At 33.8% G+C, this 20,829-nt stretch overlaps 2 protein-coding genes across 2 annotated transcripts; both read left to right on the forward strand.

Moving 5' to 3' along the window:
* The first annotated feature begins 7,595 nt into the window (after positions 1–7,595).
* Positions 7,596–9,281, forward strand: LOC111908792 (uncharacterized). The gene is made up of 4 exons (XM_023904593.1): positions 7,596–8,084; positions 8,163–8,303; positions 8,363–8,619; positions 8,690–9,281. Exons 1-4 carry the CDS (start codon positions 7,596–7,598, stop codon positions 9,279–9,281), a joined length of 1,479 nt encoding a protein of 492 aa, XP_023760361.1.
* Positions 9,282–15,320: 6,039 nt separating this feature from the next.
* Positions 15,321–20,505, forward strand: LOC111908812 (sucrose-phosphate synthase 4). The gene is made up of 11 exons (XM_023904610.3): positions 15,321–15,784; positions 16,078–16,167; positions 16,771–16,985; positions 17,077–17,340; positions 17,445–17,925; positions 18,120–18,389; positions 18,481–18,657; positions 18,738–18,854; positions 18,924–19,763; positions 19,866–19,993; positions 20,090–20,505. Exons 1-11 carry the CDS (start codon positions 15,572–15,574, stop codon positions 20,361–20,363), a joined length of 3,069 nt encoding a protein of 1,022 aa, XP_023760378.1. The 5' UTR covers positions 15,321–15,571; the 3' UTR covers positions 20,364–20,505.
* The last annotated feature ends 324 nt before the right edge of the window (positions 20,506–20,829 follow it).

Below are 20,829 nucleotides of genomic sequence, written 5' to 3' on the forward strand. Positions count from 1 at the left end.
GAAATTTGAGGGATCTTCAAGGTCTAACAAGCACAACATGTTCTTAAAGTTTGAAGGAGGAGGTAAAGAAGAGTGGTGTGACAAGTATAAAAGGAAATCCATTGGGAGATGCTCTAAAGAGGTGACTTGCTTCAACTACGGGAAGACTGGTCACTATGTCGGCGAATGCACGGCCAAGAGAGAAGTTTGCTTTAAGTGTGGTGAAGAAGGACTCTTTAAGCAAGACTGCCCAAACATACCACCGAAGCCCAAGGCAAGAGCATTCTAGATGATCCTTGACGAAGCAGGTGACAATGCAAACGATCAAGAGTGACGATCTATATATTCGAAGATTGGGATATAAAGTAGCTATGCGGATAGTATCATGTGGTATAGCCTATTAGAGGCATAGTATAGGTTGAACTTAAACATATATGTAATCATTTTAAGAAATAATATAAAGCTTGGTTATGTTATCCAATGTGTTAAATGACTATGTGAAATTATTTTATGGTGATTTGGAAAACTGCGAGGCAATACTTGGGACGAGTATGAGTAGGTGTGAATGGTAGTAGAGGCCTATACTTCCGGAAGCACATGACTCGCACTTGGATCAAATAAAGTCACAAGGTTACCAAGAAGCTAGTAATTGATTCCATTTTGTTCAAGTATGTCGTTACCATCATTTCGGTAATGACTAAGAAGATAATTGTTATTCTGAACCTAGTGGTCATATCAAAACGAGTCCGACTAAGACGAGTATGTTACATGGTTCGGAGAAGCAAGATCGATGTAGCATCTGACTTAAGCCAGATAATTGAAGTGAAAGATAATCGAAACGATCAATAGAAGTATCGCGATCATTGTAAGAGCTTAGAGCTAAAAGTGCTACATGCTAGAATGTGATTATATCACATTAGAACATGAAGGAGGTTGTCTTCGATTATGGAATTTGACTCTAAAAGACCTAAGTCTAATCGTTGCATCACACGATGAGAGGTCATTAGAACATGACCCATCAATCTATTATGGTAATCGAAGGAAAGAACTTATCTTAAGTTTGTTAAGTAGAAGAAGGAGTCTCCAATAAGGATCGATTTTGTAACTCAAAGGTTACCATTGAAAGTTCAATGCAAGATAGAGGATGGGTGCAAGATTGAGCACCGCCTGCAATCAAGAAGCCCAAGAGTTAGGTACTCATTCGAAGGAACATAGAAGTTACGGTTATTACATAGGATGAAGAGATAATTTAGGGAGTCATTATACAAGCCTTGTTTTGTTGATGATTCTGAGACGTAATTATCCTAAGGGGAGATAATTGTAACGCTCGTAGATTCGGGCTAGTCAATTTAGAGACAATAAGCGTGAAAAAAATGACTTTTTAATAGAAAATTATTTAGGAGAATGACATGTTTATAAAGAAAATTATTCTTTTATTAATATATAAATTTTTGGTTTTTGCATATATAGTTTTTGATTTCTTGGAAAAAGTTATAATATCTTAATAGTGCATGAAAAAAATGTTATAAAATAATATGGTTATAATATAATTAATATATATTTAGTTTCTTAATATGGTTATAATATAATTAATATATATTTAATAGTTTCTTAATATCATTATAATATAATTAATATATATTTAGTTTCTTATCTATGTCTTAATTGATTATCTTATCTATTGTTTCAACTAGACATTTCAACTATTATACCACATATATCATATATTATGTATTTATATGAAATTTTAATGTTTTCAAAATAAGACACTTGTTATATAGTGTAACTTTTACATTTTATTTATTTTCTTACATATACTTTTTGATTTCTTTTTTATTCATTCTAAATTTATTTACTTACATCAATAACTACATAAATAATACGGTCTAATATAAACTTAATTAAATGACCAATAAAAATTATTTTTATATTTTTTTGACCAATTTGCCCCATGTTTAAATTTTTCCTCAAGTTTAATTTTATTTTATTTAATCACTCTATCATACTAAATTCTTAAAATTTGAATGTAAAACACCTTATATTTATAAAAAAAATATGGTTTTTATATTTTGTGACATTTTTTTCAAAATTGGAAAGAATTACGTTTGATTTGGAACAAAAAATTGATCGTCAACATTGAAAAAAATGAAAATATAGTGTTAAAATTGAAAAAAAAAAATTAATGTCTTTCCTGATATATATATATATATATATATATATATATATATATATATATATATATATATATATATATATATATATATATATATATATATATATTCAATTTTGATACTTCAGGATGCTAGGATGCTATGTCAACATGCCATATTATCATGTCTCGTTAGAAGACAATCAAATTGATCGGTCAAGTTGTGAGAGTTATAACAAATTAAAAATATAATGTTCAATTTAAGATAAAAGATAATGCAATATCAAAATCGAATATTTATCTTTGATTATTTGTTTATTTATATTGACTTAATAATATAATTTCTACAAGTTGTCATAATAAAAAGATTTAAGACAAGTTTGCCATTTTTATATTAAAATTTTGTTCGAAAAATAATGTTAAAGTTCAAGATGTTTTTTTGGTTTTATTATTATTATTATTATTATTATTATTATTATTTGGGGGGGGGGGGGGGGGGGGGGGGGTAATAAGTCGATTTTGTTATAATTTTAACTATAATATTATAAACATCTAGTATTCTAATATCTATAGAATTCTTTCCGGATCCAAGCATGGCATGTTTGTAAATACCACTTGTTTTCATGCGATAACTATGGGCTAGTCGATGCAAGCTGTGCAACTTTCATGTCCATACACTAATATGAGTAATATCCCTTAAAGGTTCAAACCCACTTGATCTCTTTTTGTTCTATTCTTTAAAAGTCTATTTCCTTTTTATTTATTTCTATTAAGTAATGCTATATCTTATTATCCTTTGTTCATATCTTTGGCTTATTAAACATAACGATCTAAAAAACTCGAAAAATAAATTACATGAAGCGTGTCAAACCTATCCCTTAAAAGTAAATTAAAAGGTTAAATTCATTATTACAGTCTTTTGGACGTGAAGTATACAGTAATGTTGAGTTTCATGTAGTTCGCATACTCAAGTACTCAACGTTGCCATCAATCAAAGGGAGTCTCCCCAAGTATTTATGGGACTTCTCTCCCATCTCTTTCATGTCAATAGTTATTCGTTTTTGAGAGACTCGGTCCTTCTTTGATAGGCTTCATTCTTAAGTCCTGTATATATACCTTAATTAGCTGTTTTCTTTTGTAATTGACTTTCTACTATATGTGAAATCTACATGATTACCAAATTCCATAATTATTAAAGGGTAAATCATAATGCATGTAGAACAAAAAAGATGATGTATGCGGTTAAACACTTAAACTTGAGCACCCACTTGTTGGTTTTGTTCATCACTACAAGAAATGTTAGCAATAGCAGTAACACCTTTAGTGGTCAAGCCTAGCAACAGCGGCGACCTGTAATTGACGCATTACATGTCGCCGCTATTGGCGGCGACGACAAACCCCACTATTAGCGACGACGCCTGTCGCCGGTAATACTCTAATTTCTTGCACTGCATCTCCATATTAAATGGTATACATGCATTGATCTAGCACTGTAGCACAGTTACTTTTTAAAGCTATGTATGTGTATGTATTAATTTTGTTGGTGTATGTATAATTTAGCGGCGACAAAAATCATCGCAGTTGATCACACGTGTCATCGCTAAAGCGACGCCGCAATTGGTTCGTAGCTAATAGCCGCTTGTCGTCTCTAATACCGTCGTCTCTAATACATGTCGTCCTTAATACACGATTGTCGTCGCAAATAACGGCGTCTCTGTTAATATTTCGATAGCCGGCCGGAGTTTTTCCGGCAAACCTCTCCGGAGGTCTGAGTCGTCGCAATTGATTGTAGTTATCCCTAAAGGCGACATGTCGCTGCAAAAAGCGTCGTCTTGATTTCCTATCACAGGAACAAACCTTATCCGTTGGATTATTTGCCGAACCAAGGGTCAGGATTGAAAGTAGCGTGTCTCCGACGGATCTCCGGTGATTATCGTTAGCGACGCCCCTATTAGCGACGACTGTGATGTTTTAGCGGCGACACCAAGCGCGTCTACTCTGGTGTCGCCGCTATTGCTCATGTCGTCGCAAAAGCGACGTCCCTAATACTCCCAATTCTTGTTGTGGTATACCTTGGTCCTTGTATATAGATACTCAACCTATCAATAAAAATAGATGCAGGTGATGTCGAGCCTAGGTCGATTGATGCACTAGGTTTGATACTCATGTGGGTTTGTGGTCAGGTGTTCGATCATCAGCATCCATTGAAAAGCTTCTTGCAAATATGTCTCATGTGGGGAAGTTTTCCCTAGAAATTATATGTCGAGGCTGAGTTTGCTCTATAAATAAGCTCAAACCTCAGGTCACCACTGAAATATTGTGGTTAAGCTTCCGCTTAATTCGTTTGTCGTTTCCAAAAAAATCAATAAAAATAGATAATATGTATTTGTCCTTTTATTGTCGACTATAATTTGAAAGTAAAAGGTGGTATTATATATATATGAGAAAATGACTTGATATGGTAAGATACTTTTTGAAATGTACACATTTAGTCTTTATTTTTTTTTTTTTTTTTGTAAATTAAACCCTTATACTCGATTTTTTGTATTTATGCAATCCTTTTGACCGGCTATACCCGGTATACCGGTCATATCTGAATTTTATTTTATTTTCTTGAAATTAAATAACCATGTGGCATCCACATGTCACCTTACTTGGATATTGGTAAATTACACCACATTGAAACGACTAGGGCTCATTTAATCATTCATTCCTCCATTCACTCAGCCGATAATCCCTCAAACTTCTTGACTCACAATCATCATCAACAATGGCAGAAGATGCAGATACAATCGTTGATGTACACTATAATGGGGCGTTCACACCTACCTTATTGATGTATTTTAATGGAGTAAATGCCTCTGTACCATACACGGTTGTGAACAAGATGAAATTTCCTGATTTCATACCCTTTCTTGAAAAGCGTACTAAAGGAAGATGCAGAGATGTGTATTACTGTCTACATGAAGTGAGGTTGTCGGAGGGATTACATGTTATTCAGAATGACTGCGATTTTAATGACTTTCTTGAAAATATCAATGAAAAGAAGAGATTGGATGTGTATGTGGATCATCACCATGAACCTTTGTTTGATTTGATTCAGGAGGAAGAAGTAGACCTTGAAGATGATAATTTGGTTTCTGTTGATGATGTTGACTCCATTTAGAAGATGGTCTGAAAGCTGAATATGTAGAGGACGATAAAGTTATATCTCTCAAAAGAAACTTCAATGATCAATTCCTCAACAAACTTTGTCCAATAAAGAATGATGACTTGGATGAAGAAGACCATAATGCAATACGACCTATCTACCCAAGACATGATCATACTCAGGAATGGAATGAAATGAAGCCTCGATTAGGTATGAAATACTCTACTACTGTTGAACTTAAATACTCTCTTAGTTGCTATGCTGTAGTAAATGGTTATGATCTGTGGTATGAAAAGAATGACAAGAGTAGGTTGATAGTTAGGTGTTGTAAAGGAAAGAATCCAACATGCCCTTTTAGATTGTATGCTTCCTGGATGAAAGAGGAACACACTTTTCAAATTAAGTGTAACATTCCGAGTTCAGGGGTGCAAAGTTCAAGGTTCAAAGTGGAAATGTGAATGGTCAACTCGGCAAGTCCATGGGTGGACTCGATGAGTAGGGTCTCGATTCTGGTCGCGTGTCTAGTGTCCAACTCGGCGAGTCGGCGGCTGGACTCGGCGAGTTGGTGTTGTGTGGAGAAAACCCTAATCCCAGGGATTAGGCCCTGTATAAAGAACATAATACCCTCTCCCCAGCCTCTTTGCTCTCCCTTGAGTCCAGAAAACCCTAATATTCGTTGTGAGAGAATTACAGAACATTTGGATCTTGAAGGAGTGTTTGTTGAAGAGATCTTTGAAGATTAAGAAGCTTGGAAGAAGGGGATTTTCAAGGTTTTGACTGATTCTTCTGTTGGAGCCTTCTTTTGAGGCAATGATTCGTTGCTTGAGTTGTTATCCATATAGATCTATCATTTGTGTGATTTTTGGGTGTATATCTAGTGTTATCTTGAGTTTGGAGGTTAGATCTGAGGTTGCTACCTCAGATCTAGAGTAGTGATGATCGAAAAGAGCATAAAGTCCTTGTTCAAGAGCTGTTGATGAAGTCTTTTAGCCCCAAACCTTAGCCCAAGAGTGTATTATGCTTAGATCTCCTTGGATTCATGTAAAGTTTGCCACTTTACGTGATGGATGGCCTGTAAAAGAGTAGATCTATGGATTGGAAACCCTGCATGGCTTGGAAAGCCTCTGTATGGGTTAAGAGCTAGTAGTACTCGGCGAGTCACATGGGTGGACTCGGCGAGTTGCATGAAGATAGACAAAAACTCGGCGAGTTGGAAGAATAACTCGGCGAGTTGGTTGAAGATAGCCTTGGACTTGGCGAGTCCGTTCTTGGACTCGGCGAGTCTGGTCTTGAGGTCCGAACCTTTTCTGGTTAAGCTGAGAATCGGTGAGTCAAGGGATGACTCAGTGAGTTGAGTACGGTTTGACTCAGAGTTGTGGGACTCGGCGAGTATTGGGGCGACTTGGCGAGTTGATTCGTGTTATGGGAATTTCAGAGCATGGGGACTCGACGAGTCAGTGGGTTGACTCGGCGAGTAGAGTCAGTCAGGAGGGTTGGCTTTGATCAAGAGTTGACCAGTTGACTTCCAGGGGTATTTTGGTTGTTATTGGTATTTATTGGTTTCGGTGATTCAGTGGTGGAGTTCGTGACGGTGGTCGGAGCAGCGTGATCTTGTTCTTCAGTCAGCAATATCAGGTGAGTCTTCTCACTATACGTTACCTTGAGTGGTAGTTATGTGCGACCGGAGGGTCTTATGTGCTTACATTGAGTATTATGTTATATGTGATATGCTATGCATCATGTCTTTGTGATTTATGCTATGCGGAGTTTATAGACCGGATCGGAGGGTTCAACGATATAGACCAGACCGGAGGGTCCAACGATACAAATCGGACCGGAGGGTCCAACGATACGGAACTGGAGGGTTCCGCTGAGACACACCGACCGGATGGTCATATTGTAGCCTTGAGTGGCATATGTGTTAAATGTGGTATTTTGGGGAACTCACTAAGCTTCGTGCTTACCGTGTTATGTGTTATGTGTTTCAGGTTCTTCAGATTCGCGGGAAGGTGGCGGCTCGATTGTACACACACAAGAGAAAAGAGTGATGAATACAGATCCTGGAAATTCATAATGTTCTGAAAACCTTGTTGATGATTTTTGAATAAAAAAAGTGTTTACATGGAATAATGTGCATTTTTATGAAATAAAAATGAATAAAATAAATTTAAAATTTTTCGGTGTTACATTAAGTCTCTTATAACAGAGCACAAGTGCTCTAGGGCATTCAAACTTGGGTCAATTGTAACATATAAGTGGATAAGGAAACAATTTGTGAATGATGTTTTGGAGAGTCCTAAACTGATTTTGAGGAAAATGAAAGCCATAGTATCTAAGAGATACAACATTATTATGAGTGTTGGGCAGTGTAGGAATGCAAAAAAGTTAGAATTGTCTGAAGTTGAGGGAAGTTTGAAAGAACATAATGCCAAATTATGGGATTATGCAGCTGAAATCAGAAGGACTAATCCAGGTTCACATGTTGAGGTGTTCTTGGAGCCACAACCTGATAATACTATGGTGTTTGATATTTTTTATGTTAGCTTTAAAGGTGTTGTGGATGGGTGGTTAGGTGGATGCAGAAAGGTAATTGGGGTTGATGGTTGCTTTCTTAAAGGTGTTTATAGAGGGGAACTCCTATCAGCAGTGGGTAGAGATGCTAATAATAACATCTATCCCTTAGCTTGGGCAGTAGTCAATGTTGAAAACAAAAGGACATGGAAATGGTTTTTGGACAACCTGATGGAAGACCACATTGGAGGAGGGAGTGGTCATGGAATTACAATCCTCTCAAATGGACACAAGGTAATCATTCTATTTTTTTCAATTAACGTTAATTGTTTTGATCATTTAATTAACTAATCATTTAATTGTTTGAATCAGGGATTATTTGAAGTTGTGAAGGAAAGACTTCCTGATGTGGAGCATAGATTATGTGCTAGACACATTCTAGCTAATTTACACAAAAAATTTAAAGGAGAACAATACTTTAAACCATTTTGGAGGGCTAACAACTGTACCAAAGTTTGAAGCAGCAATGAATGAGATTAAGTCCTTGGAAAGCATGGCTTACTATCTTATAGACATGGATCCAAGGTGTTGGTCAAAAGCTTTTTTTTAGAGAGGGTATGGACTGTGATGCAGTAGATAATGGAGTTTCTGAAAGTTTCAATTCTGATGTACTTGATGCTAGAAGGAAACCAGTGATAACAATGTTAGAGGACATAAGATGTTGGGCAACGCAGAGGTTATGTACGCAGAAGCAAAAAGGTTTGAGTTGGGATTTGGACATATGCCCAAGTATCAGAAGGGATATAGAGGATTTGAAAGAATTGCAAGGGTTAGTAACACTTTCATTAGTTATACATTGGTTTATAATGTTAACTGACTATATTCTTGTATATTGACAGATTTTGGGTACCTTATGTGAGTGGCTACAAAGAATTTGAAGTGTTCTCAGGAAATGAGAGGTATGTTGTTGATCTGAATCAGAGATCATGTGGATGCAAAGGCTGGCAACTCACAGACATTCCATGTGTACATGCCATATCAACAATTTCATCATTGAACCTAGATGTGGAGGCTTTTGTATCAAACTCCTATACTAAAGCCTCTTTCCTTAGTAGCTATGAGTATAACATCCACCCACTCAATGACAGTTCTGAGTGGCCACATGTTGAAGGACTTCTTACTATTTTGCCTCCATTAAGGAGGAGGTTACTTGGCAGGCCATGTGTCAAAAGGAAAAGAGATCATGCAGAAAGAGAGCTAAGTGGGCACACAAGGCATACTGTGTCAAGGGCAGGTATTCCTTTAAGATGTACCATTTGCTACCAAACTGGCCACAACAAAGCCACGTGCCCAAGTAAGCCAACTCCAACTCCAAGCACAGCAGGTCCAAGTCAATCAACTCCAGCTCCAAGCACTCCTACTCCTGATGTAAATGAAGTTCCTCTGAAGAAAGCTCATGTCAAGAGAGCTCCTATGAAGAAGACCCTGTGAAGAAGGCTCCTGTAAAGAGAAGTCCTATGAAGAAGGTTCCTTTGAATGATGCTGGTAGGGTGAGAAGGTTTTCAGAAAGAATCACAAAAATTGGTCTTCAGAAAAATGTTAAAGTCAAGGATGGAACTGGATGCAGACAAGACAAACCTGTGACCTTAGAGTAATTAGGTTTTGGTGTAGTGGGGTAATGCATGTGATATATATATTTTGATGTAGTGTGGGGTAATCTTTTGAGCTTAATTACTATATTACCCCTACTAGTTGTTTACTTTTGATGTACTTGTCGAATAATTTGAACTAAATTAATGTATTACCCCTACTGGTGGGATTATCGTTTGTAATTATTATATGGCTTGATGCCTTTTGTCAGCCACTTTTATTTGTCTTTACATCCAATTGTCTATAAAAGAATATTTCCTGTAATTTGTCTTGGTTTTACCTCCATTTGACTGACTTAATTACATCAACATCCATACATAATAGCAATAAACTTTACCATTACATAAACATAAAGTACATCAACATCCATTACATAAACAAGAATTACACAATAAGTTTATTACATCAACATCCCCTAAAACCTCCAGAAGCATATCTTCAACCCCAAAACATAACCTTAATAATGACCAGCAGAATCAGTACACAAACCATAACCTTCAACTGTTTCACTTCTTCTCTAACAGATGCCACATCCTCTAAAACTTGTATAAGATAATCTGCAACATTTGAAAAAGTATCTTCTGCAATGGGCTTCATATTCTCAGGTTCTTCATCAATCCATTCCCAAACTTTACACTTTTTCCCTAGTTTCTGTAGTAATGAAATCAACAACATAGAAGGTAAAAAGAAGAAAATTGATGTGATTTGACAAATAAAATCAATTTAGGTATTTACCAATGAGTTAGGGCACACTCAGAATTTCTTTCCAGGGTTATCTTTGGTCTTGGAGGTACGAATTCTTGTAGGGAGTTTACAATCACAGAGGACTTCCTTATCTACTATGTGATTGCTTGAACCTGTGGAGATTCTTGAGCCACTCGACATCTTCTTTCTTCTTCTACGACAAAACCGTGATTCCTCCTGATTTTGGATGTTAACATTCGTTTATAAGGAGTGACTAAGCTAACTAATTGTTATACAGTTGTTTTTAGTGCCACATGTGCTTCCACATCATCAAAGCCTATAGAATCCGGTCAAAAGGACCTAATGTGTACATATTAATAAATTATAAGGGTTTAATTTACAAAAAAAAAAGAATAAGGACTAAATGTATATATTTCAAAAAATAACTTACCCTCTCAAATAATTTTCCCATTATATATTGTAAGTCAGAAGAAAAATACAAGTATATCATGAAAACGCATAGATATGTATGCATGAAGAGACATTGTTTTGCTAAGTTTTCACTTTTGTGAAAAGGTAAGGACATAAATTAAAGTTGATACAACATAGTTGTGAATTATTTTTGAAACAATGAAAAACCGAGTGATCCATTAGATTGGTCATAAATTGATAGAGCATTTGTAACTTAAAAAGATAAATTTAAAGTTATATAAATAAAGTTTCAAAATTTTGGGTCAGTTTACGGTTTAATCCAACACTTATTTTTTAATAGAAAAATCCGAATTATCTAATTTTATACGATAATCTGTTATTTTCTATTAAAAAAAATAAAGAATTGATTTGTTAATTTGAGCAAAAATATAAAATAATCAGTATTTTTCTATTTAAAAAAATTGAGATTAAACCATAAATTAACCAAAATATTAAGACTTTATTGGAAGTTCGTTAACAAAATATAAAAAGTTACATGTACTCTAATTTTTTTTTCATTAGAATCTTATATTTTGAAAATCCATGCGATTGTGATAGTACAATTACTTTGTATTCATGTAAATTTTCTTTAATTAATTAGGTGTGTTATATATGTAAATTGCAAAATATAAAATTGTACATGGTTCTAAAAGACATGTCATAGGACGAGGCATAGTATAACTGTTACGAAAACGTCCAAGGCGAATATGTTAGACGTCACGTCCAAATAAAGTGTCAAGACGCATCTTAGCGCATTATGAAATAAATCTTTTCAAGGCATATTTTTTTTTTCTAATTGGGCCTAAAACAACCGTTGTTGTTGGTTTTTTTTTTTTTTTTTTTTTTTTAATTTTTTTAATTTTTATTTTTTACATTAAGTGTTAATATAACACTTCTAAAAACTTGATATATTTGATATAATTCTATAATTATATAATTTATCTATTTTAGTGTATATAAAATTGTCAAGTTTTGGAAAACATCATGATTCACTAAAGCTCATCATAGCTTGAGGTTTGATATTGTTGTCAAATCATAGTCACACTATTTAGAACCTTCCTTGTAGTATTCAAATGAAAGTAAGATACAATAAGTTAAAAAGGAAAAAAGAAACTAGATTGGTAATTCTTCCATTTAACCCTAGCCTAAAACTCTGAAAAATACAAAATGCTGAAAATAAAGGTTGAAAGAAACGTTTAATTAGGAAGGAAACGGAAGGGATCGAATAGCACATGGTGGCTTGGATTATTGAAGTGCTTGTGCTTGTATGGCATATCTGCCAAATATACCAGATTACGCCACTTCCATATGCTTACTTTATTTATATCGTTCCGTTTTTAATCGATCATTATTTCGTATAAGGAAAAAGATATTTAGTGGGAACACTTGCCTAAGTATTTAAACCATTATTAATGCTACAAATAGATTATAAATTAGATGTAAGATCCGTATACTATACGAATTTATTAAAATTAAAAGTTTTATATCAAGACGTAAACATTAAATATTTTTTATACTTACTTTATTTCAAAGTTTAACAAAATATATTTTATCATATCTCAATTTGATAATATTGTTTTATAATATTTTATTATTTTAATTATGCAACAAAAATTCATAATAAATATTTTTAGTGGTAGAAAAAACAAACTATTTATTAATATATTCATTTTATGGAGAAAAATATATTTAGTTTAAATGTTTCATTAATTATAGTGTTATCTACATGTTTAATATGATAAATAATTTACATATATAATAATAGATGTGTTATTTAGTGGAATTGAGTAATTTTTTATTAACAAAAAATTAAAAATATCACATAATGACATGTTGAATTTAAGTAATTTAAAAAATCTTACATAATAACATATGGCAAAAATCTTAAAAAAATAATAAATGGCAAAATCATTTTTATTTATTAGGATAGATAAGAATAGTTCTATTATTTCTTTAATCCTTTTACTTCTTAACAGACAATTTTATAAAAAAAAAGACAGAAAAACATGCATTGTTAAAAGGAATGACAAAAGCATTATATTCCACCCAAATTAAAAAATAGCTTTGTCGAAACATATTCAGGCTGTAATACATATGGCTTTTATCCAATGAAGTTTAACATGGGAGTCGTGGTAGGACATGCAATTTAGGAATTGATATTAATATATATAATTAAATTGATATATAACCTAGACAAAAATAAATTATATCTAAACTTTACTAGATATTATGTCAATTTTATTTATGACATTTTTCTATGTACAATGAAACCTAGTATTCACCAAAAAGTTGGATAGCTAAGATTAAACAAATGAAAAAGTAAGTTGTTATTCCATAACTTGATGTGTCAAATAGAATTTAACAAGTGATCTAATTGTTACACTTTTTGTAAGTAAGATCATCTATAATAGTGAGTTCAATAAGAGAGTTGAATGAGATGATAAATCTATGTGTCATTCAATGGATGAAATTTGATAGTTCATTTTATTTCATTTTTTTATAGTTTATTTTAGTATGTTTAGCTCTTTTTATTAATATTGCATTGTATATTCTTTATTTTCTTTATCATGGATCGTATCAAGTACTTTCTATTTTGTATGAGGTATTTTGCAGGGTTTTGGAGCTCGTTGCGGTTATGGATTAGCTTGGAGATGGGCTTTGTGGGCTTTCGAGACATTATTGGGCTTTCTGGATCTATCAAAGAAGAATTGGGCTTAAAAAATTGAAGACCTGGATGAAGTGTGCTTATGAAGATGGGTCTTGAATTCTTAGTCTGGGCTTGGACTATCCACATTTGAAGCTTGAAGATGACTGGCCAAATTTGAATCAAGTGAGGTGTGGAGGGGACCAAGAGAATATTAAGTTGTCAAGTGGTGTAGTGGAGAAAAAAGAGTCAATAATATTCCAGCATCGTTTGCGAGGGTGGAGTCTCGGTCGCGCAACACTTGCGAGGGTACCCGCACAACTGCACACTTTTGGGCATTTTGGTTATTTTGGTCATTTTGCTCACCATTTACTTTGGGGGTTAGGGCTAGCAGCACACACTTCGATTTTCCACCATTAGAGACCATTGTAGGTGATTTTTGGAAGCTTGATACACATTCTTCTCATCTTTCAAAGTAATTCTTAGTTTCTTGATGCAAAAACACTTTTGTGATTGTTATTTTGTTGCCATGAGTGACTAGTTTCTTCATTTTGGTTAAATTTGACTAAAACCCTTGGATATTTGTGGGTTTTGAAGGATTCATGCTTAATTGTTATTTATTTTATGTTTATGATCTAGTTTATATTTCTTATGCTTGTTTAATACTTTGATCATGAGCTTGATACTTGAATGCACAATTGTTGGTTTATTTCTTTAGTTTAGTATTGAATCATTGAATTTACTTAGAACAAGGGGTTTATGATGGTAGAAATCATCTCTAGCTTATGAATCATGACTCTTTTATGGATGTGTAAGCATTGACATCCTCTAGGAATTGGGGATTCCTTCATTCTTAAGGGTAATCAACTTTCTTGGGTTCAATTGTTTCAATTGAATCCTTGATTTTGATTAAGAATGTGTGGTGTGGGCTCTCCAAACTCCATATTACCTATGAGGAATCTTGACATATCATGCTTTATGCTTGCTATAACCAATCTGGGATGAATGATAAGCTTCATATTGAATCCTAATGGTAAACACACAAATGTTCATTATGTTGAATTGTGTTGGTTGACCAATTCTTTCCAATATGTGAGCATCTCATCATCTTTCTTAATTGTAAGCATTTTAGTTATTCAAGTCTTTTAGTTTTCAAGCAATCACAACACCCCCCCTCATTTTAGTTTAATTAAAGTTAATTAGTTTTATTACACTAGTTTTATTAGATTGCATTTGTGATTGAATACAACAATTTTCCCAATGAGCGGTACCTTTTTTTATCATTATATTACGTTTTATTTGCAAACAAATGGTGTAATTTATTTGGTGGACTTGTCATCCCATCAAGTCTACCATAATGAGATGTCACCTTGACATTCAATCAAATTGGAGTCCAATGACTATTGAACCCTTCAATGAAAAAAAAATTTAATTTTTAAATATTTATTATAAATTATATTTTGTAACATTTTATCAAACTTTGTAGAGTTTAATGCATTGTAGGAAAAAATGATAGAGTTGTATAGACTGTAAAAAGATGATGTGACAATCCATTAAATTTTATGAAATTCAATAGATTTTGGATGCTCTAAGATTCGATAAAACAAATGAAAAAATATTTGTATACATTAATAAGTGAAAGAGTATATTCCAATTTATTCTAGTTTCTTAAATCTTAAATAAATTAATAGTATTGATACTGAAACTTAAAATATTATAATAATATATATACCATATATTAATTTTAGGAAAGAAAGAATATATAATATATAGTCCACTAATTCAATAGGTGGTGGCAGATAATATGAAGTTATGGGCATATAAACCAACCTCTCCTTTTGTCGATCCATAACCTATTTATTTCACGTCCACATCCCACAAAACTATATCACGAACATACCATGACCAAACACATAATAAACCCATAAAAATCATTCACAGCCATATAACTAAATCATATATATATATATATATATATATATATATATATATATATATATATATATATATATATATATATATATATATATATATATATATATATATATATATATATTCATGTACAATCCTTAAGTTTTAATACATGTAAAAACTCAAACTCACTCCACAAGTGTGAAAAATGAAAAGCATCGTATTCTGCAATTATGAATAAGTTGTACTTTACTGGAATAAGGCATAAACTTATTATGTCTTGTATGTTCAAAAGGCCTTTATAAGGTATCAAAGGTTTCTCCCAACTCTGTTTTAAACCAAAGACGACTCAACTTCTTCTCCACCCCTAACCACCACCACCACCACCGCTGCCACCAGGGAGTGGAGGCGGTTTTGCCAGATGGCTAGGAATGAATGGATCAATGGGTATTTGGAGGCGATATTGGATGTGGGAGCAAATATACAGAGCCAAAAAGGTGTTGATACGAAGATGAAGATAGAAAAGCTTCAAGACAACGTGAAGCGTGATAAACACTTCAATCCCACTAATTACTTTGTTGAAGAAGTAGTTAATAGTGTTGATGAATCTGACCTCCATAGAACCTGGATCAAGGTCTAATCTTTCAATTCCCTACATCTCTTTTAATTCGTATTTATGTATATACCTTCCAAATGGTCATATAAATTATATTATTTAGATAGTCGTTCATGTTTTATGACATGAATTTTAGTGTTTGTTGTATAAAAAAAATCGTGTGGTTTATGTGTATATGAGGCGAAGGCATAAGTATTGTATATCCTGTTTTTCAAAGTGAGAGCGCATGCAATAAATATTTTATTTGTACAATAAATAATTATGCATAGATATTTACTAACTATTGAAATGAAAATTTGAGATATATGCAGGTAATTGCAACTAGGAACACTCGTCAAAAAAGCAATAGGCTCGAAAATATGTGCTGGCGAATTTGGCATCTTACCCGTAAAAAGAAGCAGGTTCCTCCCCCTAACCTTCAAAAGACAATCGTTATATTCGTAATAATAAAATAAAAAAAAGAATTTAAAAGGATAAAATTGATTTTCGTCTAAAAGTTCGTTTTTTTCCTTGATAAAAAGCGTTTAGACATCTATATGATATTTAAAAGCCCATAACCTTTCGGAGACAAACTCAACTTTTACGGTGTTGTTTTCTTGTTGACTTAGCATTGTGATGAATTGAATTTTATAATATTTAATAGATTGTCGTACCTATTTTACTTTGTATACAACTTTTACTCATTAATTCATATTATGCATTATTCGCTATAAAGGTTAATATGTTTAAAAAAAACATTTTTTCGCATCAAAAAATTTAATGGCTATGAAACTTTAAATCCATTCAATGTTAACTTGCATCTTATTAGGCACTGAATGAACTTGGAGGATAATCCACAAATATATATATATATATATATATATATATATATATATATATATATATATATATATATATATATATATATATATATATATATATATATATATATATATATATATAATTTGTCCGAATCTGTCTTTTTTTTTTTTTTCCATTTTCTAAAATATTTTTAAAACCGACAGATAGCTTTAGAAGATACACAAAAGCTAACAAAGCGTCGCATTGAACGAGAGAAAGGTCGCAATGATGCTGCAGAAGATCTTTCAGAGCTCTCAGATGGCGAAAAAGAAAAAGGTGAAGTCATGCCAGTCAACAAGATTTCAAGAATAAACTCTGAGATGCAGATATGGTCAGATGTTGTTAATCAATCCCGACAACTTTACATCGTCCTCATCAGGTATTAATTAGAATAATAATCTATTTTTTTTCAATAAAAGATGATTAATTTATGAATTATGATGATGTGAAATGCTTGTTAACTCTTATAGCATTCATGGGTTGGTACGAGGTGATAACATGGAGTTGGGACGGGATTCTGATACGGGTGGTCAGGTGAAATATGTGGTGGAACTTGCACGAGCATTGGCTGACATGGAAGGAGTTATCAGGGTTGATTTATTAACTCGACAAATAGCATGTACAGATGTTGATTATGGTTATGGAGAACCCATTGAGATGCTCTCGTGTCCACCGGAAGGTTCCGGAAACTGTGGGGCCTACATTGTTCGTATCCCTTGCGGACCTCGTGACAAGTAATTTCTCTTCATGTGTTACAACTTTTTGTATATCTATAGTGGATTAATGAAAGTACATTGCTATTTTTTACATTGAGCCCTAACTTTCAAGCTTTTCTCAGATATATATTCAAAGAGTCGTTATGGCCTTACATCCCGGAATTCGTTGATGGAGCTCTAAGTCACGTCGTAAACATGGCAAGATCTTTAGGAGAGCAGTTTGATAATGGGAAGCCAGTGTGGCCCTATGTGATTCATGGCCACTATGCAGATGCAGGTGAAGTTGCAGCACGTTTATCAGGCTCCCTAAATGTGCCTATGGTGCTCACAGGACACTCACTTGGAAGGAACAAGTTTGAGCAGTTGTTGAAACAAGGGAGGCTTTCTAAAGAGGATATTAACTCAACTTACAAGATCATGAGGAGGATTGAAGGTGAAGAGTTGGCATTAGATGCTGCTGAAATGGTGGTCACTAGTACGAGGCAAGAGATTGAAGAGCAATGGGGTTTATATGATGGTTTTGATGTTAAGCTTGAGAGGAAACTTAGGGTTAGAAGAAGAAGAGGAGTCAGTTGTCTTGGACGATACATGCCTAGGGCTGTGGTAACATCACAATCTTTTCACCATTTCACTTTATTATACTCAACTCTCGATCTCTCATCTAAGCAAAAGACGTGAATGCCCTCTTATCCTCATCATCGAAAATAGTCCTATAAAGCTTTTTATGTCCTTTATTAATAAGTACCAACTAAATGTTGATCTAGACTAACATTTTTTTTTTATCATTGACAATATAGGTAATACCACCAGGCATGGACTTCAGTTTTGTCAAGGCCGAAGACATAGATTCACCAGAAGGTAATGGGGATCTTCAATCAATAATTGGGCGTGACAAAGCCCAAAATAAAAGGGCAGTACCTCCAATATGGTCTGAGATTATGAGGTTTTTCACAAATCCACACAAACCCATGATCCTAGCATTGTCTAGACCAGATCCCAAGAAAAATGTCACCACTTTGCTTAAAGCTTTTGGAGAATGTAAGCCACTTCGAGAACTAGCAAACTTGGTATGACTTATATCAGTCTATTACATACATAATTATATGTCAATATGCAAAAATAAAAGCTAAAATATGTTTGGAAAATTATTAATTGCAGACACTTATACTTGGGAACAGAGATGATGTAGAAGATATGTCGAGCAGTAGTGGGGTTGTTCTTACCACAGTCTTGAAGCTAATTGATAGGTATGATTTGTATGGACAGGTGGCATATCCAAAGCATCATAAGCAAGTTGAGGTACCTGAGATATATCGTCTAGCTGCAAAAACAAAGGTAACAAACGATCAATAAAAATTAGTTGTTATATAGAGGTGTTTTTTTATTACTTTATATGACATACTTCTTTCTTGAAGGGTGTTTTCATCAATCCAGCTCTAGTGGAACCATTTGGCCTGACAATCATAGAAGCATCAGCTTATGGTTTACCAGTTGTTGCTACAAAAAATGGTGGGCCCGTGGATATACTCAAGGTACACCTTTGAATAACTTCAAATAATTACCAAAAAGCCATATCTAACAAAAACTCATGGTTGACTCAGGCACTAAATAACGGTCTTCTAGTGGACCCACATGACCAAAAAGCCATTGAAGATGCTCTATTGAAGCTTGTTGCAGACAAAAACCTATGGGCCGAGTGCCGAAAGCGTGGCCTGAAGAACATCCACCGGTTTTCATGGCCGGAACACTGCCGGAATTACCTCTCCCACCTTGAACATTGTAGAAACCGCCACCCCACCACCCGTCAGAAGATCATACCTACCAAAGAAGAACCGATGAGTGAATCATTACAGGGTGTTGAAGATCTCTCTTTAAGATTCTCTATAGATGGTGAAATTAAGTCCAATGGAGATCTAGATCCAGCAATTAGACAGAAAGAACTAATAGAGACCTTAACCAAAATGTCTACCAATAGAAAACCAAACCCTAGTTACAGTCCAGGAAGAAGGCAAGCATTATACATAATAGCTGTTGATTCTTATGATGCCAATGGGGACCCCACAGAGACCATGTCAATGATAATAACAAATGTTATGGAACTTGCAGTTGGAAAGCCTGGGGAGATTGGGTTTATATTATTGACAGGGTTGAGTTTACAGGAGATAAAGGAAGTATTGAAAAGATGTGAAGTGAATATAGAGAGTTTTGATGCATTGGTTTGTAGTAGTGGAAGTGAACTATATTACCCATGGAGAGATCTTGTAGTTGATGAAGACTATGATAACCACACTGAGTACAGATGGCCAGAAGAGAATGTGAGATCAACAATAGTAAGGATTGCTAGGCAAGAAAATGAGGAGGATGACAACATGGTGGAACAAATAAAGACATCAAACTCAAGTTCAAGGTGTTACACATACATAATCAAACAAGGAGCTAAGGTATTATATTTATATATGTGACTAACTAATAAAAGTAAGTTGTTGTTTTTTACTTAATATAAATTAATAGTAATAATCACAATCATAAATATATGTATTTAGACACGTAGAGTTGATGACCTGCGTCAAAGGCTACGAATGAGAGGTTTTCGTTGCAACACTGTCTTCACACATGCTGCAAAAAAATTAAATGTGATACCATTATTCGCATCAAGAGCTCAAGCATTAAGGTATACAACATAATTTTGTGACTATGTATTAATCGACTTTTTTATTTACATATAGGCTTGTAGTTACTATATTGTTTCAATGAATGTATAATGCAGGTATCTATCAGTTAGGTGGGGGATGGATCTCACAAAAATGTTTGTATTTGTGGGAGAAAAGGGGGATACAGACTATGAAGACCTCCTTGTTGGCCTTCATAAAACCATTATTCTAAAAGATTCAGTGGAATATGGAAGTGAGAAGTTTCTTCGTAGTGAAGAGAGCTTCAAGAAGGAAGATATGGTCCCTCCAGAAACCTCTAACATTGCCATTTCAAAAGGGTATGAAATCGATGATATCAGTGAAGTTTTGGGGAATATTGGGATCAACTGACTTCTTTGTAACTATATTTTTCTACATTAATTGCATTCCATGTATAGGAAGGACATGGATATATGTCATAGATACAATAAGTAGCATTTACATTGTAATTTACATAAAAGAAATAAATAATACACATAACTATATTCAAACATGTCGATGATCATAATAGAGTGCTTGCATAAAACAATACCAAAACCATGTACTTGTTACAGAGTCATTTTGGCTTCCCGACTTTGACTAATTGGCAGGGCATGTCTGATTTAGGTCAGCAGAGCCAGAGACCGAGATGGTGGGTGAGTTGAGAAGAACGAAGCAAATATTCACAAAAATATCGCACTTCTTTAACAAAATAAAAAACCATTTATTTCCAACCGAAATATTTTCGTATATAAAATAAAAAAAAATACAATAGTTTTATGAAAGTTTCTTTCATATTTTGTTATTTGCATGTTTTGTTAGTTTGAAAAATAAAATA

The sequence above is a fragment of the Lactuca sativa genome, chromosome 6 (genome assembly GCF_002870075.4).
Source record: "Lactuca sativa cultivar Salinas chromosome 6, Lsat_Salinas_v11, whole genome shotgun sequence".
NCBI lineage: Eukaryota > Viridiplantae > Streptophyta > Magnoliopsida > Asterales > Asteraceae > Lactuca > Lactuca sativa.

Bases quoted from the DNA above. Each gene is read 5' to 3' on its own strand.
- LOC111908812 (XM_023904610.3), top strand. From the start codon at position 15,572: ATGGCTAGGAATGAATGGATCAATGGGTATTTGGAGGCGATATTGGAT. The intron at 16,986-17,076 runs GTATTAATTAGA...TAACTCTTATAG, and splicing joins CTTTACATCGTCCTCATCAG to CATTCATGGGTTGGTACGAG. The intron at 18,658-18,737 runs GTAACAAACGAT...TCTTTCTTGAAG, and splicing joins GTCTAGCTGCAAAAACAAAG to GGTGTTTTCATCAATCCAGC.
- LOC111908792 (XM_023904593.1), top strand. From the start codon at position 7,596: ATGAAAGCCATAGTATCTAAGAGATACAACATTATTATGAGTGTTGGG. The intron at 8,085-8,162 runs GTAATCATTCTA...TGTTTGAATCAG, and splicing joins TCCTCTCAAATGGACACAAG to GGATTATTTGAAGTTGTGAA. The intron at 8,620-8,689 runs GTTAGTAACACT...GTATATTGACAG, and splicing joins GATTTGAAAGAATTGCAAGG to ATTTTGGGTACCTTATGTGA.